The sequence below is a fragment of the Macrotis lagotis genome, chromosome X (assembly GCF_037893015.1).
Source record: "Macrotis lagotis isolate mMagLag1 chromosome X, bilby.v1.9.chrom.fasta, whole genome shotgun sequence".
NCBI classification, from domain to species: Eukaryota; Metazoa; Chordata; class Mammalia; order Peramelemorphia; family Peramelidae; genus Macrotis; species Macrotis lagotis.
The window spans coordinates 384382399-384409210 of NC_133666.1; the positions used below are offsets into that span (position 1 = coordinate 384382399).

Consider the following 26812-nt stretch of genomic DNA (forward strand, 5'->3'; position numbering starts at 1 on the left):
ACTCTGTGGGAAAAAAATAGCTGGTTGAGACTCAATGTCATTAATAAAAACTTGGTATCATGGAAATGGTAGCAGCTGGGTGACCCAGTGAATAGAACTCTGGACCTGAAATCAGGATGACTCCTCTTTCTGAGTTTAAATTTGACTTCAGCTGTGTGAACCTGGACAAGTCACTTAACCTTGTTACCTGAATTCCTTATCTGTAAAATAAGTGAGAGAAGGAAAAGGCAAACCACTCCAGAATCTTTGCCAAGAACTAGGTCTCCAGTAGAGTCCAGTAGGGATTTGTGTTTGGTCCTCTATTACTTAACAGTTATCTGAATAAAAGTAGTTATACTTATCACATTTTCAGGTGATCCTATTTTCAAGTATACAAAGAGAAAACAGATAATTCATATACTAGATGCCAAAATCCAAAAAGATCTTAACATTAAACTGGCTCTAATAAGATGAAATTCCATATGTAAAATCTTTTATTTAGGTTCACTCACCAATCAGGATAGCTCAGCCCCAGGGACAGAGTCCTAAAGCTAAGTGAATCAATAAGTAATCAATGAACATTTGCCTATTAATTAAGTTTCTCAGGATATGATTTCTGGATGGACTTTAATTCCTCCTTTACACAATAGCTCTGAAAAGTTTAAAAACAGGATGCATCACCAAGACTTCTTTTCTCCTTAGTTCTTTCAACCAATGGTAATATCATATGATTTTGATTTCTCTCATCTTATCAATTTTCTTTAGACATATTCCAGCTTGCCAATGTCCTTCCTAAGCTGTGGTGCCCAGAAATGAAGAAAATACTCCAGATGAAATTTGAGAACAATAGAGTAAAGAAGAACCATCATCTTCTATACTCTAGATCAATGGTATTAAAATAAAATAGAAATAGGAATCACTAATAAGGATCCCTGCAGGTCATATGCTGACTTAGAAAAACACATATTAACATCATCTATTTTCAATTGTATAGTTATTAGTCTTATTAAATATTTGATAATTTCATTTTAATTAATTTCTGGCTGCACTTGGAAGTGTTGAATGCCGCACTGGATATGGTGAACACCTCTGTTCTAGAGTCAATGTTTTTACCATGGTCACCTTAGATCACATACTTCCACTGACTGGATATGTAGGTCAACCTGGAAGGAATTCAAGGTTTTAAGACCAAAAGAATGGTAATACCATTAACATAAGTAGACAAATAAGGAAAAAAAGATATTGTTTTAGAGAGTAAGGTGAATGCACTTTTAGACATGTTGAATTTTAAGGAGCAGTATTATAGTCATAGAAAACTTTCATTATCAATTTGAAATGTGGAAGCAAAACTCAGAAAATTTCGGACTACTCTTCCCAATGGTGAGAAATGAAGCTATGAGATTAAGGAAATTAGATTTACAAAGTAACAATAGACATACATATTTTACATATAGAATATGCAGGTCATAACATGAACTTAAATTCCAAGGGAAATTGGGAAATTAATTAGAAAGATGGAAGCTGACATTGGTCACCAAAAGTGGATTGAATATTTTTTTCTTCTGAGATGTTTTAACTACATCGTAGCATTCTAAGTGGTTCAGGCAAGGAGTAAAGTTCCACATTGTCATTCAAATTATTTTATACTGATTTGTAACATCAAGTGGTAATTTCCCTGTATCTCTTGTTTCCTCAGGATCTAAGACAGAAATGTGCCATGTCTGTCCTTTCTCCAATTGAGGTGGCAACCCTTCCCCCTGGTGGGGGTAATTCTATTACCATCATGTAAAAAGTAAAGTAGATCAATAGATGTGTAACTCTGGATACTTCCTTTTAAAATGTTGCTTCTGGATCTCTGAAATATAAAAATCTCTCTTCTGAATTTTTTTGTCTGTATACATTTTATTTATTTGTAAATTTAATTCTTTTTCAATTTGTGAACATCCACCTTCTCCCCCTTCAACATCTTTCTATCCTCACTGGAAAAGGTAGAATAACAAAACATATAACAAATATACATAGTCAAGTCAAAAAAATCCTTCATTGACAATGTATAAATATTTAAATATGTGTGTATGTGTGTATGAATGTTTATATGTAAATATATTTTTGTACCAGAATCTATCATCTCTCTGTCAGGAGGTGGGCAACATGTTCTGAATGAGTCTTTTACAATCAGCTACTCATTTCATTTATCAGAGTTATTAAGTCTTTCAAAAATGTTTTTCCTTTACAATATTCTCATTGTTATGCTAATTTTACTTTGCATTAGGTCTTCTCAAATTCCTTTGAAATCATTTTTTATAATTTCTTGCAGCATATTATTCTATATCATTCATAAACTATAATTTGCTTCCCACCCTACCATTGGTAGTACCCACTTAATTTCTTTTTTTTTCTTTTTTTTATGTTTTTGCAAGGCAAATGGGGTTAAGTGGCTTGCCCAAGGCCACACAGCTAGGTAATTATTAAGTGTCTGAGACCGGATTTGAACCCAGGTACTCCTGACTCCAGGGCCGGTGCTTTATCCACTGCGCCACCTAGACACCCCCACTTAATTTCTAATTCTTTACCACCATGAAAAGAGCTGTGATAAGTAATTTTGCACAAATGAGTCCTTTTCCTCTTCATCTGATCTTTTTAGTACAAACTAGTAGTGCTATCTCTGGTTTAAAGAGTTTACAAAGTATAACTTTGCATTATAATTATAAAATGCTCTCCAAAAAGTCAGGACTAGTCCATATCTCTACCTACAGTGTAGTAGCATATTTATACTTCCTCAACTTTTCTAGGAATTACAAACTTCATCATCATCATCATCATCATCATCATCATCATTATTATTATTATTATTGTCAATTTGACAGGTATGAAGTAGAACCTCACAGTTACTTTGATTTTAATTTCTCTAATTATTATTGATTTAGAACATTTTCATATGACTATCGATAGCTTGAATTTCTTTGAAAATTTTCTTCTCACATCTTTGGACTATTTATCAAATGGGGATCAGCTTTTATTCCTATAAATGTAAATGAATTTCTTATATAGTTTAGAAATGAGACCTTTCTCAGAGAAATATTGCAAAGGTTTCTCTCTAATTAAACTATTTCTCTTTTAATTTTAGTTACATTCATTTGTGCAAAAAAAATTCATTACTTTAATCTTCTCTGTGATCCTCTCTGTTCCTTGTTTGGTCAAGAACTCTTTCTCTTTCCATGATCTGATACCTTCTTAGATCATCTAATTTTTATCTTGTTCCTTTAATTCATTTATGATGTCACCTTTAATTTCTAAGTCATGTACCCACTTGAAACTAATCTTGCTAAATGTTGAGAGATGTTAGTCTATGCTTAGTTTCTGCCAGAGTGTTTTCTAGTTTTCTCAGCAGATTTTCTTAAATAGTGTGTTCTTGCACCATTAACTGGTATCTTTGGTTTTTTAATAATTAGGCTACATTGTTCATTGACTTCTGCATATTGGATATCTAATCTGTTTCACATCAACATCAATCTTTCTTAAAAATTTATTTTATTTTTAAGAAGCATAGTACAATAAAACGATTGCACATGAAACTGCAAGTCTGCTATGCACAACTTGTTATTCCTTTCATATACACAAAATTATCTTGTAAATATTTTTTCCTTTTTTTCTTAGAGATGTCTACCATTAGATAAAAACACACATATATATTTATATATGTACAATATACATTTATATCTATATATGGTTGGTTGGTTCTTGTCCTTCGTTATCGAAGAAGACCAAAATGACATCACTATGTTTGAGACAAATGAGTGTGTCCAACTGTGAATGATCAAACCAATATGAGCTTGGAATGCTCTACCACACATTGGGCACAAATAGACCATATGAACACCTCTAAACTTATGTATGTCACATTTTCTTTGAGCTGCTTCAATTCTGCCTTCATTATAGAGAATTGCACCTTTTCTAATGTGGTCATGTCATTGTGGGGTTCTGTGTCAGTGTCTCCCAAGCTGTACAATCAATTCTAAAGTTCTTCAATGAGACCTTCAGGGTGTCTTGGTGCCGCTTCTTCTGACCCCCTTGTGAGCACTTGCCCTGTGTGAGTTCTCCATAAAATAATTTTTTTGTCAAGTATATATCTGGCATTCTAACAATGTGTCCAACCCATCGTAGTTGCATTCTCTGTAGTAATGTTGAAATGCTAGGCGGTTTAGCTCAAGAAAGGATCTCAGTGACTGGTATCTTCTCCTGCCAGGTGATCTTCAGAATCCTCCTAAGACAATTTAAATGGAAGCAATTCAGTTTCCTGACATGGCTCTGGTAGACTGTCCAGGTTTCACAGGCATATAGCAATGAGGTCAACACAACAGCTCTCTGTAGACCTTCAGTTTGGTGGTCAGTCTAATACATCTTCTCTCCCATACTTTCTTTTGGGGTCTCCCAAATACTGAGCTGGCTCTGGCAATACTAGTGTCAACCTCATTGTCAATGTGTACCTCCTTGGAAAGGACAGTGCCAAGGTAAATGAACTTGTCCACAGTACTCAAACTTCTCCATTTGCTGTAATAGATAGTTTCACCCAAGAATGGTGTGTAGCTGGCTGATGGAGCACCTGTGTCTTCGTGTTAATTGTTAGACCAAAATTAGCAAAAGTAGCAGAGAATCCATCCATATTTTGTTTCATCTCAGCTTCAGAGGCTACATTGAGTACACAGTCATCTGCAAACAGAAAATCATGCACCAACACTCCCTCCACTTTTGTCCTGGCTTTGTAGCCTTTTCAAGTTAAAGAATTTTCCATCAGTGCAGTAGATGACCTCGAGGTATGTTCATCCTTGTTGAAGGTGTTTGATAACATGGCTGAAAACATCATGCTAAAAAGTATGGGAGAAAGGACATATCCTTGTCTTACTTCATTGGGAAATTGAGAACATTATCCAGAACACAGGCCATCATGAATGATGTACAATGCTGATTAACTTCTCTGGGCAATCAAATTTTCACATAATTTTCTAAAAACTCTTGAGACTGACAGTATCAAAGGCCTTAGTCAGATCTACAAATATTGTATACAGACCTCTGTTATGTTCCTGGCATTTTTCCTGGAGTTACTGGGCAGCAAATACCATATCTACTGTTCCTCTTCCCTTTCTGAAGCCACACTGGCTCCACTTGAAAGATCAGCCTATTGAGGACTCTGGCAAGAATCTTACCAGCAATGACTAAAAGAGAAATAACCCTATGGTTGCCACAGGACAATCTATTCCCTTTATCTATTCCCTTTATCTTTATCTCTAGTTGGATGATGGAGGCATCTTTGAATTCCTGGGGGAATAACCTCTTCATGCTATATAACCTGAAAAATTTCAGTCAATTTTTGGATGAGCAACGGACCCCCCTCCCCCCATCTTGTAGATCTCAGCTGGAATGGAATCAGCACCAGGTGCTTTGCCACTTGATAGGAGCCTATACTTACATATGTGTGTGTGTATATGTATGTATATGTATGTATTACCCACATACACACATATACACATACACAAATACACACACACACACACACACACATATATATATATATATATAATATATATATATATATAATATATATATAAAACTATAAATTGATTTTATTTTTTCTTGGACCATTTATTAATTGAGGAATGACTTGTATTCTTATAAATTTAACAAAATTCTTTATATATTTTGGGCATGACACCTTTATCTGATAAACTATACACACACACACACACACACACACACACACACACACACACACATACAATTTCCCCCTCCCCCAAGCTTCTGCTTTCCTTCTGATCTTGGATACATTTGTTTTATTTGTACAAAAATACTTAAATTCAATTTAACCACAATTTTCCACTTTATACCTAATTTTGCTCTCTATCTCTTGTTTAACTTATAAATTGTTTACCATATGTCTAATAAGAAATATGTTCTCTGGAGGAGAAAATGAGGTTGATGATTTAGCACAGTATCCCCCTCACTCAAATCCAATTCATATACTTGTCATGGCATCACCTCCCTGATTTCATGGTCTTCTTCAAGAATGAATAACAAGCACCAATAAGTTTCATGTTTTTCTAATTTTCTTATAAAAAAATTTTTATATCGCGGTTATATATCCATTTTGACTTTATCTTGGTAAATGATGTGAGATATTGGTATGCCTAATTTCTTCCATACTGCTTTGAAATTTACCCTACAATTTTTACCAAATAATGAATTCTTATCTCCAAATCTTAATGAGCTTGTCAAATTCAAGCTTATTATATTTATTTGCTCATTACTGCATAGTCTGAAATTTGGTATTATTATGACTCCTATCCAGTTTTTCATTATGTCCCTTGAGATTCTTGGCCTTTTGTTCTTTGTTCTTCCAGGAAATTTTTATTATTTTTTCTTTCTCTATAAAACAATCCTCTGGTAGTTTGATTGGCATACCACTGAATAAATAAATCAGTTTAGGTAGTCGTCATTTTTACCATATCAACTTGACCTACCTAAGAACAACTCTCTTCTGGATTTAAATAATTGATGAGTCCTTGAATTTTTATAAGTCCTCACTCTCACCATGGAAATTATTATTTTGAGAATAATTTTTAAAGATTTAATTTGAGGTATTTGTCCAATACTTCCATGTATTTTCATAAGTAGCATCTCAAGCTTGAACCCATGGATGCCATAATAATGGATTCTGAATCAGAATGAAGGGATAGTGAATACACATTGCCTTACCTACTTTTAATGAATACCCTTTTCCCCCCAGCAACTTCTTTTCCTTGGAGTCATACTCTCTAGCTCTTGAGGACTCCCAGGAGAATTTTGAGTCTCAAGTACAAATATAGGAGCATCTGTGGTGTCAAGGATGGACTGCTTTCCAGGGCAGTTGGAGGACACATAGCAGATGCTCCAAACCTATAATTCTAAGAAATGGTTCTATCTAGGGTTGTTTCCATGCTGAGAAGAGATTTATAAAATTTCAAAATTCAGCTGATAGCTTCCATAGTTCAGAAGAAAAAATGAATGTTGTAAACTGCAAGATTCTATAGAGTCCAAGGCAGAAATACATGGAATGGGCAACTCTTCATTTCTGTAGAACTTGAAGGTAGGCATACCATCACCAAGAAAGTATGGAGAAACCTGTGACGCAATGGGAAAATTCTCACCTAATGTCACCAAGAGGAAGTGATGTCATTACCTTGTTTCATTCTAAGTCAGTTCCATGGACATTTATCTACAGATGTCAAAAGCACAAAATGTTCTTTTGCAAACAATATCCAATGTACCTGATATGGTTCTGGCAACTTGTAAATTATGTGTGCCTGGAAAGAATAAAATTTCCTCTCCATAATTATTCCAATTACAGTTCCTAAAGCAGTGAATTCATTCTAATTATAAACACAATTAAAATGAAATTATACTTAATGATGATCCTGAGTCCTTATCCTTCCATATCTTTGTGGGGTAGCTAGGTAGCAGAATGACTAGAATGTCAGGTCTAGAGTAAAGGTCTTGAGTTCAAATCCAGTCTCAGATATCTATTAACTGTGTAATTCTGGACAAGTCACATCTCTTTTTGCTTTAGTTTCCTTGACTGTAAAAATGGAAATAATAGTACCTACTCCCAGGGTTATCATGAGGATCAAATTGAGATAATAATTCTTAGCATGGAGTCTAGCAACATATAAATGTTAGTTATCATCATCATCATCATCATTATCATCATCCCTTCAGTCAAATGGCATCATAGTACAGTGAAAAGAACATTGACTGTGGAGTCAGATGACTTGATTAAATCCCACCTTTGATGTTCACTACTTCTATCATATTGAGCAATTCATTGAATCCCTATGGGCCCAAGTTTCCTCATCTGTAAAATGAAAAAGTTGAAATGAATGCCCTCTGATGACTCTTACATGTCTGGAACTATGATCCCAAGAAATGGAAATAACAACAGCCTTCACATAGGTAGATCTGGATCTGTCCCAGGCTCTAGGATCAGTAATGTTCCTATGTAGAAGAAATCTGAAAATTATTGGCTTCCTTAGAACAGGTAGATCAGGACAAAATCAGTTTTGCTACTGATTTGCTCTGACTTCCATTCTATTTTATTAATTAAACTTTTGCCTTGCTCCTAATGACTAAGCCCCTGCTTTGCCACCCAGTTCTAGTAACAAGGTCCCTTTATTATTCTATGTCTAAGGTTATCCCTTGATAATCTATCTTTATCCTAGTCTTTCTGTCTTGGAATATTCCCTTGCTCATATTAATTGAAAGCTGGATTCTGGATACTGAAACCAAACTCCTTTGGTTGAATTGTTCCTATATTTACTTAATGTTGACAGTCTGCCTGCCACTCTTGATTCCCTTGACATTTGCCCCTCCTATTTGCCAGGTCATCGACCCAATGTTTACCAGTGTATTTGGAGTATATGAGTATTCAAGGAAGACTAGTACCTCTGGTGCAAGGGCTTGCTTAGCTCGTTTTAGGGATGCTATTCCACCTTTGATGTTCACCAGGCACTCATCTCTTACCCATGGCTCCAAGAAGCTGTCACATGTGTCTTGACCACACTTCAGTAATACCATCTAAGCAGATGGGTTAAACCAGGTCGAGAGTAATCACTAAGCTTCAAACCTGTTGATGGATTAGGGAAGAGTATACTTCAAGTATGTAAATATTTCCCCTGGCAGAATAGGCAAATGAAAACAATTTGTTCCAGCAGCCATGAAGGTGGTAGAAGCAAGCACCGTGGAGCTCTGAGAGCTTGGTCAGACATCAGAGACATCAAGATCATCCATTGTATCTCAGGCTCTCACCAGTTGTTAGGACTTTAGTGTTGTCACTGGACTTTGATGACTCTGGAAAAGAGTGATGATGACTTTGTGTAACTCTGCCTTACTTAAATCCAATTCACAAAAGTCAAGACATTGCCCTGTGATGTCACTGGTCCTCTTCAAAATGACGAATAAACAACAACAGCACCACCAACATATTTAGAGATTTTTTGACTGCTTGTTTTTTCCAATGCTCGTCACTCATTGACATAGTTAAAGTCTCTGAACATTCTGACTTTCTTTTCCAAGTCACTGTTATGACCATTAATAGACTGTCTACCCCACCTCAGTGATTTGCCTAATATTTTAGTTCCAGACATTTGCAATCTGGCCAACCCTCTCAACAAGGGAGTCCTAGTTATGACTAAAAAGAGAAGAAATATTAATTTCTTCTTATGGAACCTCCATTGGCTGTACCTGTCATACTGCTAAAGAAATTATTTTACTAATAGGCTAATATTTGTTTTAATTTTAATTTGTGAAATTTTATTTTAGATTTTTAAATTTTAAATTCTTCTTATCTCTTTGGTCAAATTAAGCCTCCTCTGTTCTATCTATAATTTCTCAAATGGAGTTGTAAAAATTATTCAGGTAAGGGTTTACTATAACCCCATATTGCTTGAATTTGCACTTAAAGATTCCACAAATGAAGCTAAGTTAGTGAAAGACACAATGTTCTTAACCTTTGAGTTTGACTTCCTCTGTGTCCTCTCATCTACCTTTCCGCTTCCTACTTTTCCACATTTCCAAAGTTATGTAGAAGAACCAAAGAGAACTGAGTTGCAAAAACTAGGGAACCTTGAAGACCAGACTGTATTTGATAGTGATTAAATTAACAACCACTGCCCATTTTATATTCTAGTCTATAGAGATTAGAATTAGGAGAGATATAGACAGCTATCCTAAACTAGGGCCAGACCTCTGACAGAAGTGGGTGTCCAAGTTGTTAGAACAGGAACGGGAGACCAGGTGAGAAGAACCTATATTTCATTTCATGGAGACCGAGAATCTTCATCCAGAGATGAGAGGCTTTAGTAACTCAAACATATGATTCAGGAAGGATAATAGATTTTTAAAAATTATGGCTGTGTCTAAACACCACATCATGCAGAAAAGAGGAACAAAGAATTTTCTCTACTCACAATTCCTGAAAACTGGCCTCTCTAGCAAGCAGAGGGCACTGATCTTTACTTTGTGTGGTTTGAGGACTACCCTCCTTCTAATTCCTTTCTAATCCCCCATATTGCAATTGATCTTCTTGCCTTTTCCTATGACAGATGTTCTGTTTCCCGTTTCCATAAATACACATATCCTGGAATATACTCCTTATGCATTTCTGTACCCCAGAATCCCTGGGTTCCTCCAAGGCACATCTCAAATGTATTATAGATAGAGCCCTGGGCCTGGAGTCATGAAGATTTGAGTTCTGATATCAAACACATGTTAGCTATGTGTTACTGGGAAAGTCACTTCATCTCTATCTTCTTCAGTTTCTGGAACTGTATGAAGAAAATAGTAAGAAAACCTGTCTCCTAAGGTGGTTGTGAGAATCAAATGATCCAATACTTGTAAAACACTTAGCCAAGCATATAATAGGTACTATATAGATTCTAGCTGTCATCATCATCATTTGTTATTATTACTATTAATAATATTATTATTATTACCAAGTCTTTTCATAACTAAAGATAAAAGGTACACACTACACTTGCCTGGTTAAAGGCACTCTTCAGTAAGAAGAGCTGTAATGTAATCTTTAATGAATTTTGAGGTCAATCTTGAAGGAAGCCCAGGATGTGAACAAGTGGAGAGAACATTTCAGGATTAGGAGACAGTCAGTGCAAAGGCTATAAGAAGGGAGATGTAGAGTCATAAGTCTAGGAGATAGAGGATCCAAGCCAGTATTGCTAGACTATAGGGGGCATGGAGAGGGGAACAAAGAGTGAAAGAACTGAAACAATAAAAAGAACACAGCTCCTGGTGAATCTTAAAAGTCAAACCAAGGTCTTTAAAATTGATCAAAGAGCTAGAGGTTACTAAGCAAAGGGATTGTTTTATGAAAATCACTTTATTAAATGAATGGAGGATGGATTGGAAAAGAGTGTGAAATATAGATCACTTAGGTAGCTATTGTAATAAGTCTATGTGGGAGGTGATTAGGACCTGAATTAAGGTCATAGCTATGAGCCTGGAGAGAAGGGAGCCAATCTGAGATGATGATGTTTGTCCTTTGGTGATGTCAAGACAAGCAAGTGAACTGAATTTGAGTGAGGGGTGCTCACTTTCTCAGCTTCATTTTCTCCTCCAGAGCCATCTCTTGTCTAGTGGTCAATGTGAATCAGTACAACTGGAGATGGCCTTGGATGTAAGGCAAGGTCACACCGCTAGTAGTGTCACATGTCTGAGGTCAAATTTGAACTTAGGACCTCCTGACTCCAGGTCCAATGCTTTATCTTTAAAGGCAAAAAATGGTAAGATCTGGCAACTAAATTCAAGGTATGAGGGAGAATGAGGACCTGAGGAAGTCTGTGGACCCAAGAAACTGGGAGTATGGTGATAACCTTAAAAGTAATAGGGAAGTTATGAAAGGGGAAAATATAGAAGGAAAGAAATTGAGATGGAATTGTCTGAGATTGTTGGAAGACAACTCTGTAATCCTTGAAGTACTTCAGAAGTATCAATTCTCACTCTTTGAGAGCATTGCTACTTAGGAATAACATAACCTGAAGAAAAGGGTTTGGTGGAGGTCCAAATTGATGAAAATTAGCTTCAAAAATTGACTTTTGCAGGGCAGCTAGGTGGTGCAGTGGATAGAGCACCAGCCCTGGAGTCAGGAGGAACTGAGTTCAAATCCAACCTCAGACACTTAGTAACTGCCTAGCTGTGTGACCTTGGGCAAGTCACTTAACTCAATTGCCTTAGATAATTAAAAAAAAAAACTTTTAAATGACTTTTGAGTTTGTTAGAATCTTTCTGATTTAATTCTCCTTTCCTCATTTTCCATATTCTCCCTCCTCAGCCCAGTCATATCAAAGGGATGATATAATTTCCAAATATACAAATGACCCACTTTATGTGGCAAAGTGCAATCTAGCTGGCAAATCCATTCCTTTGGAGAGTGGGATTCTGTATAAGCCATGTCCTTCTTGGACCTATCCAGGGAGCTTCACTTTCAGGGAACCCAAATTACCTCCGTATAAGGTAGTTTCAACTATACAGAAATCCCACAGCCTAGTCTCTAAGAATATCATCATGGTACCAGTGCATAGTCAAACTTATTTATTAGAGCTCTTTGTCAGGGGTCTTGTTCAATGATGATTCTTCTTTTCCTGGTTTTTGCAAGGCAATGGATTTAATTGACTTGCCCAAGGCCACACAGCTAGATAATTATTAAGTGTCTGAAACCATATTTGAACTTAGGTACTCCCGACTCCAATGCTTTACCACTTAGCTGCCCCTCAAAGATGATTCTTTACCACGAAAGCTGACATCAACAAATTATAAACAATTCAGGTACATAACTAATAGCTCACAGTGCACTTTATTTTTCTTGCTTCACAATAATAACTGGACAGACACAACAAATTTAATGGCAATGTGATCCCCCCAATAACTAACATAAAAACAATGCCATTATATTTAATGGTATCAAACTGGAAAACTACTTTATCTTCCCATACATATATCCAAGGTACTCCATAAACAAAATTTGTTTTATGTACAATTATGCTGGTGATAATGAAAACTCAGCTTCCAAGTTAAAAACAGAGACTTAGAGTAGTTCCTAGTATATAAAAATCAAAACATTCAGCATAAAGTTGAATTCTGTTTAAAATTTAATTGAAGGGGGAAAGAGTCCAAGCAAATAGTATTTGGATGTTTTGAAGACTTCAAAAGAAAGATATGAATGCAGCTGTTTAGGTTCTCCAAAGGAAATCAGACCAGTAACAACACTTCACAATGCTATCTTGGTCAATATAAATGAATATTGTATTACATTCCATCAAGCAAACTAGTTATGAACTTTTTTCCCAAAGAAAGAATGGATATATATGGAATTAATGCCCACTTGCATTAGAATCAATTTTCAGTAACACAACATTAAGAATCACTGTTATAATAAAACCTCTTTGCTGTATAATCTGCAAGGTCACAATACTCGTACCTTTACACGTGACTAGGATACCAAGTTGCCATTTCAGCCTTCAGAGTCATTAATGTATGCTCTGCTGTATATACAGACAGCAAGACTGATCTACCAGAAAAATAATAAGACTTTTGGGTTGTTTTTCTCCAAGTGATAATGAATTTGTACTAAAACATCCACAAATGTTCAGTTCCTATTGTGACAGGTTACATAATTGTTATGACCCATACCTTCAGTGATCATGGAAGAGAGGACCAGATCACGTAAGAGGATGTTTCTTTTTTACATACCTAACTGGTTAGTATCATTGTCTACTCAGTTTAACTAGAAAGAATAATATATTATTTTGTTGTCATTATCATCATGCCCTTTGAAAACATGATAGCAAATAAGGAAAAAAAGAATTGTCCTACTATAAGTTAGGCTGTGTCAATATCTGGTCCACAAATTCAAAGAAATAACTGTTTAAATACTTCCCACACATACCCAGAATGTAAATTTACATCCAAAACAGAGTTTCGTTTGTTTTGACCATCAAAACTATCAAACTAAATACAGACTTCCACAACCACTGGTGGCAGTAGAGCTCTATATGAGTGGTAAAATGCTCTCAGATGATATACACTCACTTATCACACTGGGTCAAAATTTTATGACAATATGTTTAGCACTAATAAAGGTTCTATTTCAATTTTTCCGTTTACAGTAAATTAGTCAGGTCCATGTATCCTGTAAATCATCTGTTAAGATTTATTAGATTATAGGAAATGTTCTGTTATATTACTGTTAATTTCCCACACACACACACATTAATACAATAAAAACTCCTAAAAATCATATACAATTCAAAGTATTAGAATAATCTGATTAGACTTTACATGGGCTTTAATTTGAGAAGTGTTTGTGTTTTACATGAGCAATCACATTCATCTCCTGTTGCCTAAGGCAGCAAAGGATAGAATTAGAATCAGAACTTCAACTCTGTTCCCTGATATCCTTAGAATTACTTGTTTTCCAAAGGTCTTCCTCTGCCTTTCACACATCTCATGTAAATTATTTAAAGTAAGTGATAACAAAAGGTAACCATAGTTACAAACCTGAAAGGACTCAGTATGTTAAATCATGTGTTAAGATGTTCTTAATCATTTCCTTCAATATAAATTAAGTGTTACTAGAATCTTAAAAATTTAGTCAATTTTTGATGTTATGTTGCTGGGAAAGAAACTTCACTTCTATATATGAGTTATAGTCCTTTTTCATTTTCTAATCACTGAATTTAGTGCTGGGAACAATGAAATATTCAATAAATGCTTTATGACTGAATGTATGATTTAGAAAAATTCATTTCTAAATGAATGGGCTTATCTGAAACTTACAAAGTGAAATGGTGAGTTGAGGACACACTCTTGTTGTTTGTTTTTTTTTGTTTTTTTTAACCAGCATTATTTGGGTACATGTTACATTTCTGAACATTACTTTCCACAAAGAGAATCTAAATATAATTTCTGCTCTTTATGAATCTTTTGACTAGCAGAACTTGGTTGACTACCCAACACAGCATTTTTCTTTTTTGACAGTAAAGATTTTTTAGTGTAGAAGTGGTGCTTTTCTACATGAAAGGTTTTCAAAGCCTTTAGGATGTAAGGTTTATTTATTCATGAGGACAGTAAAGTGCTCTTTCCCTCATGGCTTTTTCTTAATGCCAATTGCTCCAATTGAAAAATGTGCATATCTCTGCCCTAGACAATATATGAAATGCTTTTTATAAAGGATGGGGGAATGGCTATTAGCCAACATTCAGTTTGAGGATGTGTGTTTTTGTTTTTGTGTTTGTGTGTGTGTGTGACATACAAAAATCAGGTGTAAATGATTCCATGAATGTATACCCAAAGGAATAAAGATAGAGAACAATACACTAGGAAAGAAGAGGGAGAAAAAGATTTGATTAGTTCAGACTTTTATATACATTCATCCTTTCTAGAATGTTTAATAATAAGAAAATGCATTATCAACTAGTCTCTGAGCAAGTGCAGGCATGGAAATACTGTACAGTTCTAGAGTCAGGTGGCAAAAGTTTTTTCATGGGGAATATCAGAAAACAAGATCCCCAATAACAAGAGAAAAATCAAACAAACTTCAACCACCATGACTTTTTTTAATATATATTTTTATATATACACTTTACTAATATACTGGGAAGCCCAGGTATTTTTTTAAGGACAATAACAACAACAACCACAAAGACAACCAAACACCAATCAGACTTTATCTTTTAAATGTTCATAAGGTACTTCATATTACTTCTAAAGCAGCTTGAAGAATCTTGACACTTGGAGTGAACTACAAAACCAACTCCATGCAGGTAATCTTGTCGGCATAGCAGCACAGGGCTTTTGGTTCAATATTTGCCACTTTTGATAATGTAAACCTTTCATAAAATAATAAAACATTTCAAAATTGAAACCAAAAAAAATCATTTCATTTTCTTCACTGATTTGGTTCTGAATAGTGATTTATAATTCTTGCCGTATTCCATTCTACAAATCTATTCTGTTCCAAGTGTGAACCCATAAGTGCTACCAACTCTCATGAAAATTGGTCCATTTAAATCAACTCCCATGGCTTTACTTGGTACGTGTATTTAAATGGACCATTGTGATACAACTCTGTAAAAATCAAACACTCCCAGGGCCAGATTCTTAATTGCTATAAGGCCCTAGAAAATCTCTATCCTTGATTTTCACCCAAATGGACCCCATGGTTATAGCTAAATGTGCACAATGTCTCAAATAACTTGAGTTATTAAACTCAGAATTTCCAAGGTCAGGTAAACCTGCAAGGAAAAAATTTTGTTTTGTTTCAACATTTCTTTTTCAAAGCAAAGTTATATAACCATGTTGAGATGAACGCCCTCAAAAAGCTACATTTCCCTCTCCTTTAGCTGTCCAAGGTCCAAAGGCTACAAAAGGTGTTTCTGGAGAGTCAAAATACAAACTTCAAATGGAAAATCCTCATACTTGCTAACAAAAAGTGTAGAGGCCATAACTAAATAAAAATTTTTTAAATGCTGAGATGCACATACCTAAAAAAAGCAGCTTTGAAAACACATCAACTACAGCATTAAACATTGAACAAAGTACATTCCAAAGTTAATACAGATAAATGGTATATAATGTCATAATGCCTCAAAAGTATTTCATGTACATCACAAAGTGAAATCTAAACTTAAAATACAAATTCTTCTTTAGTTTATGAGTTGGAGGCTGGATCTCTTTTGAGATTCCGCTACAGTTTCAGACACCATATTTTCCTTCTTTTTTCTTTTCTTTGCTCCCAGGATGTGCAGATAATCTCCAAATAACACAGCTGGAATTTTTTCTCCCCTTCCAGGTTTTCAAATAAGAACAAACAATAATAATGATGAGTTAATGAGTTTTACCATCAAATTCCATAGGCATAAGTCAGTTAGTCCACAACACTCCTTTTGACATTTCTCTTCTTTATTAAAACCTTTCTTTGAATGGATATGTCAGAGGCTCAGTCCCCAAATACAGGCATGCTGTTTGGACAGTATTTGCTCCAGTTTACTGTTCCTCACATGTCTGTCTTATTTGAGTTACATTTACAATCTGGATGAAAAAGGGATTCAACCATATTCTCTCTCTCTCTCTCACACACACACACACACACACACACACACACACACACACACACACACCACAAAGGCAGCAGGATTCCCCTTTTTGTCTCCTCCTAGACTGAAGCACTTTTCTGAAGTTGTCAAGCTGATTTGGGTGGCAACTTTGTGAGCTTTTTCTTTTTCACCGGTAATCTTAAGAAATAACCAACGTGGAAAAAAAAGTTTTCGTCCCAAAGCTTCACTTTACATTGAAAAAATGAGCCTAAATTGATTTCATTATCTCCAATTTGATAAACAGGCCCTAGTAGAGCCCCACTTAGAGTTCTTTCTTGAATGGAAAAACATTTCTTTTATTTGCCAATGGAATTCAAAACTTTGCTAACTTCCAAAGATTTCAGCAACCACACTGCACTGTTTAGAAACCCTCATGGAGGCCAGTGCCTGCATGGGCTTGGTTCCAGGAATGAGCCCACTTAGTTGGGACACAAGACAGGCCTGCAAGCTGCAGTCGCACCCTGGAGAAACAGGCACTTATGGTGTCCTGATGTTTCTGTGTGAGTAGCTCAAAAAAAAAAAAACACCCTGATGCTGAAGAAATCACTGTCATGTTGATTTCTTGACGTTCCAAAGGAGCCAGTTTCCTACTCAGATAGGGAGTATTTGGACTGACGTGTCTCTGAGTATCTGAATAGATAGATCAGTATTTAAGGTATTGGATGATATTGTCTTAATTGTTAAAAGGCTGTCTCGGCACAATTGGTAGCTTAAAAAAATACTTTCATATATGTTTAAAGATTATATTTCCCATGGTTTTCCTGGGGAGACAGAGGAAATGTGAAGAATCTTACTGGACTACAAGTCTGCCCCAAAGTTTTCTTTTCTCCCCCTAAGGTGGTGTGGGAACCATGCAAATCATATGCAAAGTGTCTCTTTTTCCCAGCAGGAAATAATTCTATTTCCATTCAGGGCAAATTAATGCACAGAAAATTTACCCCACCTCCCTAACCTTAAGCAGCCTGAAAAGGCGCTTCCCTAACAGTAAGGTCCTTTGTCAGTTTGTTTGTTCTTCGGAGATTGAGTCAGTCCAGCCAACTCTGTCTAAAACAAATCATCGTTTATAGGCATGGGAGATTCTGTGTGGAGCCATCGTAAGTGTTACTTTGCTGTAAGCGGCAGTCTGTAGACAGGAGGTTAAATGTAAATGTCTTAAATAAATAATTTTTTAATAATGTAAAAATAAATGATATTTCCCTTTGGCAGTAAATAGCTGATTTAATATTTTGCCCAAAAGTTGTCTTTTTTTCTCCATTGTTTTCTTTTTTTATATGGACCACACCCAAATTTCATTATGTATCACTGAAAAAAAAATGCATACTATTTCTACAGTTTCATGAGCCTTTTGCATATCTATCCACTGCATGTCTGTTGGTTCATTTGTGTCCCAGGTAGGCACCCAGAGTGATGCAAGCTCCCACCAGAGCCAGGCTGAGGAGAGTCTTCAGAGAAAGCCAGGAGAAGTCAAACAAAGGCCTCATGCTGTTGCCATATAATTCCACAAAGGCATCCTGGTATAGGGAAAAAGAAAAAGCAGAATGTCAGAAGGAATTATGTCATACCAATCCAAAGAATCACAGAATCTTAGAATGGGAAGTGATCTCAGTAGCTATCAATCTTCAGCTGTCCAACAAGGGGACATCATTGCTTGAAAATAAAGAGGGATCCACTGCTTCCCAAAGTAGTTCATTCTGTTTTAAGACAGCTTTAATTGTTAGGAAGTTTTCTGACAATAAGTCAGATAAGTCATAATTTGCATCTTTTCAAAAGTCACTCATTGCTCCTGATTCTTTCCTCTGGTGCCAAAGAAGACAAGTTTAATCCTTCTTCCATAAAAAATCCCTTCCCTTAGATGTTTCTTTTTCCATTGAGATTAAAACCTCCTAGAACCATGAACCGATCAGATAAGGGCCATTTCTTTTGAATCAGTTGGTGCCTCTTAGGTAAGTGACTTAGGTCCCATCGTGCCCCAAAGGAGCTGTCCTAGAATGGCATCTAAGGTTCTGTGAATCTGAAGATTCCAATTAGAACCAGTTGAAGATATTACCCACTGAATACCCACAAGGAGCTCATGTTTGGAAAGAATGGCTTCTATTACCACTAGAAAGAACTTTCCCTTGGAAAGATAATAAACAATTTCATTTGGTTTTTATAAAAGTTGTCACAATAGTTTTCTGCCATGAACCGACAGGGAATTTTACAAACACTATAACTGGTATGAAAACACATTGGTAACTAGAAAAAAATGAAAAGTTTTCATCTTTCAGTTCTTTTGGACCTAGATTTTGACAGTATGTTCTGTTACCATGGGTAAATTATGTACATTTGACCTCCCTGAGCTTAAATGTATTCTTCTGCAAAATGGTAGACAGCTAGATAGTTCAGTGGATAGAGCCTTGATCCTGGAGTCAGGAAGATCTGTGTTCAGATCTAGTCTCAGTCACTTACTGTATGATACTGGGAGAGACACTTGATTTGTTTGCCTTAATTCACTGGAGAAGTATTTTTGCCAAGAAAACCTCAAGGATTATATGGTCTACAGAGTCATGAAGAGTTGAATAGGACTGAACAACGACAAAAACATAAAATAGTTGTACCACCTTCATTGTAGATTGTTGTGACAAGAGACCTTGTAAACCTTAAAACACTATAGAAATGAGATCTTTTCCTAATTCCTCTAAGAATTGAGTCATTCATGAAAGTTAAAGTTTTATCCACCTGTAGCATAAGGCATCCAACACTTTTCATTAGGAATACTAGCACTTACAACTTAAAATACTTAGCAGCTACAGCAGCAACAACATTTATTCAGATATTTAAAGGCAAAGGAAGGGATAGAACCAAGTTGTTCCAAACAGACTTTAACTGAAAACCTAACATTTTGTGACAGGTAAAAGTAAAGAATTGTTTGCTGACATATCATTAAAGTGATACATTTTTATGAGAATCGTAGGAAATGTAGCACTTTGGATTCTAAATAGTGGACTTACTATACTTAGGCTTGTGAGCTGGAACAAGGTTATTTCTCCAATATTCAGTCCTTGACTCCATCCTGACTTGACTCTAAGACTTTGGGCTACACCTTTTAATCTCTTCTGTTTCAAGTTACTTGTATAAATTGTAACAGCCTCCAGTAAGCCTTGATAAAGGTTTTGAGCTACAGGCTAGAGGGAATTAGGCAATTTACCTAACCAGATATGGTAGAGGTAATACTACAAAATATATCCTCTACTAACTTGTTAGGTACTTTGCAGTCCCCAAATCCCATTCATACATTTCCTGTATGAGTCAAATCATACTTGAAGGAGCTGGAATGGATTCAGCTGACTCATCTACACTCTCACTTATTCCAACTGCAAAGACTGGTCTCCAGTCATAATACAAAGTCAAGTTAAGTGGACCAACAGAAGAGTGATGAGCAAAGCCTTGATTAGCCTAATCCTGAAGAGAATCTAACCTGAATGAGCTAATTGACCACAAACAATTGGTTGTTTCAGCCTTCCAATTAGGCAAAAGTGCATTTTTGCCACAAGAGGGAGCAAAGATTCCCTTTAACCTTTTCACAAAGCATTCTTTCATAAAACTGACTCTTAGAAACACAATGTTCTTGAGAGAAATGTTTATTTAAGATACATGATTTTTCTAAGGTGATGGGTTGGAGTGGGTTTGGGGGCTATTTTTATTGCCAATAAGGAAGCTAGATGAATACTGGAAAAGACAATTATCTTATTGGGCTCAACAATTTTCAATTAGTTGTCACCAAACATAACCTCATGTGATCTTCATGACAGACTTGTGAGGCTGGCTCACAGATATTATCATTCCCATTTTACTGATAAGGATGCCCAAATTCCGAGAAGTTCTAGACCTTGCCCATGGTGGGACAGCTAGGCCTTGAACTCAGGTGTTCTTGTGCTGTCTAATATTCTTTCTACTATACCTTGGTGGCTCCCACACAGGCTAGTGTTGGCTGGCCTATGAATGGAGAGAACACCTATGGACAAAGACAGCCTCAAGACTCAGAAAGATCCTAGCCCTGCATTTGATTATTGTGTGACCTTAAGAAAATCATTTCTCCTTCTTTATAAAATGTTCAGCTAGATGACATCAAGGGTGAATTTAAATTCTAAATCTATAATTCTATGATCTTAAGTTACTTAGAATAGCCTATTTGAAAAGTCTGTTTCAAAGGAACAGAAAAGAAGTGATATTTATTGCAATAAAATTGAACCTCACTAGATACATAGTCATACTGGAGATCCTTTTTACACTTGGCAGGGGACAAGGGTAAGGGCAGGGATAATATGAGGTAAGCCCCACCAAATGTCATCACTTCCTCACTTAGTAGGGTACCTTGTGTCATGGCTATAAGAGTCCCACCTGCACTCCTCCACCCCATCTCTGTCCCTGGGGTTCTGCCTGGGTACTTCCCCCTCAACCTCCTCCTCCCTACCCCACCCCACAACATACACAGTCATAAATTATAGTTTGATTCTTGTCACATTCTAGATACTAATTTCATTCCTAATATATGTTACCAATAACAATTATACTTTGGTATTGAAAGAGAGAAAGAAGTCTCTATTTATCTGTGATGGCAAATAAGAATGAATGATTCACACTGATGAATTGCTAAGAAGAAATAATTAAAAGTTTGTACCTACAATCCACCCTTTTCACTGTTCTCTGCCCCATAAGTGCTAAAATTGTTGTTAAGATACATGTATTTTATCTTCCAGTAATTCCATTGCATTAAAACTAATTTGTAATAGAAACAAATCACAATTTCTCACAGGATTTTTGCTGTCATTAAGATGGTCAGTAGCTGACAGCTCTATCACATTCATAAAATGTTTGTCACATGTTTTGCCTGAAAATAAGAAATACTGCTATAAAATGCTCAGCCTAAAATATTGAGACTATCACGCAGTTAGGTGGTGCAGTTGATAGAGCACTGGCCCTGGAGTCAGGAGGACCTGAGTTCAAATCCAACCTCAGATACAATAATTATTTAGCTGTATGATCTTGGGCAAGTCACTTAACCCTATTGCCTTGTAAAAATGAAAAAAAAATATTGAGATTTCCTAAGAAATTTATTGTTGTATGTCCTTGGAAAAATCACAACACTTTTGGACCTGGGTTTTTGACTTTTTGCAAAGTGATGAGGTTAGATTAGATTACCTCTAAAGTCCTTAACAAACCATGATTCCAATGGCACAGTAAACCAGGCTTAGCATTTTGTGATTTCCTATTGGCCTATAGAAGCAATTTTTTTTGAATGCTCTAAGAAGACATGATCAAAATGATTTCTGTTTTGTTTTCCAAACATCCAAAGTTTGAACTTCCTTACTTGGTAAGGTTTAAATTTTAAAGCTGTATATAATTATTTGCTTATTTTATGTATTAAAAAATAATGAAGGAGAGGAAACACTGACTTCTTTTTTGCATGAAATTCTCGTGTTTTTCATGTTAGAATTTGTACCTTTTTCTGATTCTGAGGTGAGATTTTCCAGTACTTAATTAATGTCTCAAAATGATAGCTATTTCACTGACACTTTCTTCCACAGATACCTGATACTGGAAAAGTTTTGCCAAAAGAGGAATTTAACGGGGTTTTTTTAAGGTGTTTTTTTTTTTTTTTGCAAGGCAAATGGGGTTAAGTGTCTTGCCCAAGGCCACACAGCTAGGTAATTATTAAGTGTCTGAGACCGGATTTGAACCCAGGTACTCCTGACTACAAGGCCCGTGCTTTATCCACTACGCCACCTAGCCGCCCCCTAACTTTTTTTTTTTTTTGATGTCATGGACCTCCTGGATAATAGGATAAAACCTATGGAAACCTTTTCTGAAAAAAATGTTTCTAAATACAAAGGAAATAAATTATATTGAAACATAATTATCAAAGTGTTAAACAAGTTCATAGGTCCCAGGTTAAAGAAATCAGACTTTATCAGTCACTGTTAGATAAAGGATATGAAATGAACTCAATAATTCCATTACCTTTTGGTGTATTTCACATGACATTCTGCTTTATGGAAACAGAAGTTCAGTGGAAAGAAAACTGGACCTGGAGTCAGGAAGATCTGAGTTCAAATATGACCTCAGATATTTATTGTCTGTGTCACCCTAGGCAAGTCACTTAAATGCTGTTTGTTTCAGTTTCTTCATTTATCAAATGGGAATTACAATAACACCTACCTCTCCAGGCTGGTAATGAGGATAAAATGGTTTAATAATTGTAAAGTGCAAAATTGCAAAACAAACCTTAAAGTATTACATAAATGCTAGCTAAAACAGAAAGGGAAAAAAGGAAAAAAATTGAGATCTAGACCTCTAACCTGGAATTATCCTAAAGAGCTCATCTGGACTATCTCTGCCTCCCATCTCTTTCATGTAGGAAAAATATCATTATCTTCTTTATAATTTTTGTTAAATACCTACTATGTATCTGGACTTGTATATATTATTACATTTAATCTTCATAATCACTCTGTGAAGTAGATGCTATTATGATTTTCATTTTACAGTTAAAGAAACCAAGGCAGAGGTTAAATAACTTGGCCAGGGTCACACAGCTATAGATATACAACTGTGGCTCATAAAGTGAAGTCACTTGTTGATGGTAAGAAACAGAGAGAGGGATTACTATGTTCTTTTATATCGCATTCAGTGGAAGCAGTGTCCTGAATAATGCAAAAGCAGTAATTCTTTGTAGTCTGTTTATGTCAGACCACATCTATTGTGTGGTGTTCAGTTCTGAGCCCACCATAGGAAGGACATTTACAAGTTTGAGTGTGTTCAGAAGAGGACATCCAGAAGAGTGATAAATATTCAGAGACCTTTATGCTTTTGGGATTTGACTATAGGCATGTGTACTCAAACAAGGTTGATCTAGAAGAACTAAAGAAGAAATTCTAGGTTGCTATGACCCTTAGAAGTAGGTAGATCTAGGGCTAATATTACAAATATTTAAAGTCTTTTATTTTTTTAGGAATTTTTTCCCTAAAAGTTCATTAAAGTAGCACTATTACAGCTGCTGGAAAGTCCTATCTCTAAACAAGATTACTTAGTGCATGCATTATTGTAGAGGATGAATGAATGAATCAATGACTATTACATGCTTTACCATGTGCCAGCCGTTGCAGAGAAAGAAAATCACAAGTCAGAGTGAGAAGGGACTTCAGAAGTCATTTCGCTCATTCCATACCTAACTCAGAATCTTTTTTTTACAATATCACTGATGAGCAGTTATTCAGCCTCTGCTTGAAGTGCTCCTGTGAAGGGAAGTCAATTCCCTCCCATTCACTTTTGAACAGCTCTTTCTGTTAGGAAGATTTTTCTTCATCAGGTCTAAATCTACCCCTATTAGGCTCAGTGTCCCTGATTCTGTTCCTTGCAGGTCAACCAGTATAAGTCTTCTCCCAGAGGACAGCCTTTCAAGAACTTGAAGAAAGAGGACTTCTATGACCTTCCCATGTCTTCTCTCTAGGCTCAACATACCAAATTATTTCTTTTTTAAACTAAATTTTATTCAATTATGAAGTACATATTTTTTGTCCTCCCTTCCTCCCCTATCCTCTACTGGAAAAAAGAAAAAAAACAACAAAACCTTTGTAACAAATATGCATCAAGCAAAACATTTCTCTATTGGCCATATCTGAAAATGTGTCTGGTCCAGCACCAATCTGTCAAGAGGATGCTCAGTTCTTTCAAACAATCCTCATCCAGCATGTGCTCTCTAGACTTGTCACTATTCTTGGTGTCCTCTTCAGGATACTCTCAAGATTGCAGCTATCCTTCCTACAGAGGACTCAGAACAGAACACAACATGTTACATGTGGTGTGACATGAACAGAATACAAAGAATTACTCCTTTTTCATTGTTTGGGACACTATGCTTTCACTGAATGAACTTTTTGGTTGCCATATTCCTCTGTTGAATCACATTGTTCCCAGAGTCAGCTAAATATTCCAGATCTTTATCCCATGACCTCCACTACCATACTCCCCAATTCCATATTTATGAAGTTGACCTGTGAAACTTTTGTAGAATTATAGAGTTGGAAAGACCACCTAGTCCAACTTTCTCCTTTTACAGATGAGACCAAGAGAGGTTAGTTGAATCAATCAAAGTCACAGAGTAGTGTAGTAAGCAGCAGTAAGTGACTGGGTTCTGAGCCAGGGTCTTATCATTGATTCAGTCCATTGTTTTGGTCTGTCAAAATCTTTTTTGAATCCTGCCTTTGTTAATCGATAGTTTAGGTATCCTTCCTAGCTTTGTATATGTGAAAATTAGACATGCTTTCTTTCATCTAAATCAGATGAAAATGAGGATTGGTACCAGATCAAGAGATCCTTGAGAAACTCTACTGGAGATCGTCTTCCAGACCAACATCTCTGGTTTAATGACTATGCTCAGATCTGGTGATTCAATCAGTTCCCACTTCATTTAACTATACTCTCATCTAGTCATCCATACTTCCTTCTTGTCCACATGGATAACAAAAGAGATTTTGTAAATTTCTGGGATAAAATTGAAGTATCCTTTGTCCACAGTGCTTCCTTGATCTGTAAGTCTAATAACCAAATAAAAAAAGGGAAATTAGGTTTACTTGGCATAACTGTTCTTGGTTAAGTCATGCTGATTTTTAGTGGTCACTATTTCCCTTTCTAAATGCTCACAAACTGTCTCCTTAATGTGTTCTAGAATTTTGCCAGGAATAGAAGTCAAGTTCACTGACTGATAGCTTTGTAGAATGCACCCTTGTTCCCTTGTTGAAAATCAACATATTTATCCTCCCTTGTACTTGGATACTTCTCTTATTTCCTAAGATCTTTAAGCATCAGCAGCAATGACTTGGCAAATGCACATATTAATTCTTCAGGAGCCTCAGATAGAGTTAGTCTGGGCTTGAGAAACTGGACACACTGAGGGCATATGATTTTTTTCTTCTCAAATTTATTCCATTCATTTCTCATTCACAATATTGTTGTTTCATCTTTCCTCACCAAAGATAATTTTCTTTAGATGAGGAAACAGAGATATAATCCCTGATTTGACCACTCTCTTGCCTCTAGTAGAGTTAGAAAAACCCTTTGTATTGTCCTTAACAATTATCTCATTATGAGATTTAGGGTTTCTGGTACCATGTTATAGCTTTGAAGAGTTACTCTAGTAGTTACCCTGACTTCCATTTTTAAATTATAATCTGAATTGATCAATGATGTTCATTGAACATGTACAGCCACACTGATTTCATTAGACAACTGTTCTTGTTCAGTAATTCAGTCACATCAGACTCTTTATGACCCCCAATGGGATTTTCTTTGCCAAGATACTGGAACAGTGTGCCATTTCCTTCTCCAGTGGATTAAGGCAGACAGAGATTAAGTGACTTGCTTAGGAATGCATAGTGTCTGAGGCTGGATTTGATCTCAAGTCTTCCCGACTCTAGGCCCAGGGCTCTATCAGCGAAGACACCTAACTACATTGATGTTTTTAGTCAGATCTCCCTTTACTCCTCAAAAAGGAATAATTTCTCCTTTTGTCAGAAAAACGGTCAATAAACATTTATTAATTAAGGCACTGGGCTAATCTCTAGTGATATCAAAAAAGGGTCTGCTCTCAAGCAGCTCACAATCTAATGGGGGAAACAACATGAAAATATTATGTACAAACAAGCTATAGCCAATATATTGGAGCTCATCAATGGAGGAAAGACTAGAATTAAGGGAAATTGGGAAAGACTCCCTGTAGAATATAGTATTCTAGCTGGGACATGCAGAAAACCATGGAAGCTAGGAGCAGGAAAAAAGGAGAGAGATCATTCCATAGCTGAAGGTCAAGACCCAGATGGGAAATGAAGAATCTTGTGAAAGGAACATCAATGAGGTCATAGGGTACATGGGGCGTCTTGCATGTGAGCAAATAAGATAAAAGGTATTGAAAGGTTAATTAGGAAGGGTATGAAGGTCTTTAAATGACAGAGGATTTTATATTTGATACTGGAGGTGATGAGGAACCACTGGAGTGCATTAAATATATGTATGTATATGTGCACATATATGTGTAATATGTCCAAACATGAGCTTTAGGAAGATTAAGTTGACAATCAATGAAAGATGGACTGGAGTAGAAA

The 26812-nt window shown here is 36.0% G+C and overlaps 1 protein-coding gene across 3 annotated transcripts in view; it reads right to left on the reverse strand.

The window, feature by feature from the left end:
- Positions 1 to 16400: 16400 nt before the first annotated feature.
- The window catches only part of BCL2 (BCL2 apoptosis regulator), a 227298-nt gene continuing 216886 nt past the window's right edge, over positions 16401 to 26812 (reverse strand). For 2 of the 3 annotated variants that reach the window (XM_074203977.1, XM_074203976.1), the window contains one exon: positions 18069 to 18184. In XM_074203977.1, coding sequence (XP_074060078.1) covers positions 18151 to 18184 — 34 coding nt within the window. In that variant the 3' untranslated portion in view covers positions 18069 to 18150. Of the gene's footprint in view, positions 18185 to 26812 lie in introns of all 3 variants that reach the window. The other variant, XM_074203978.1, reaches the window with a different exon arrangement.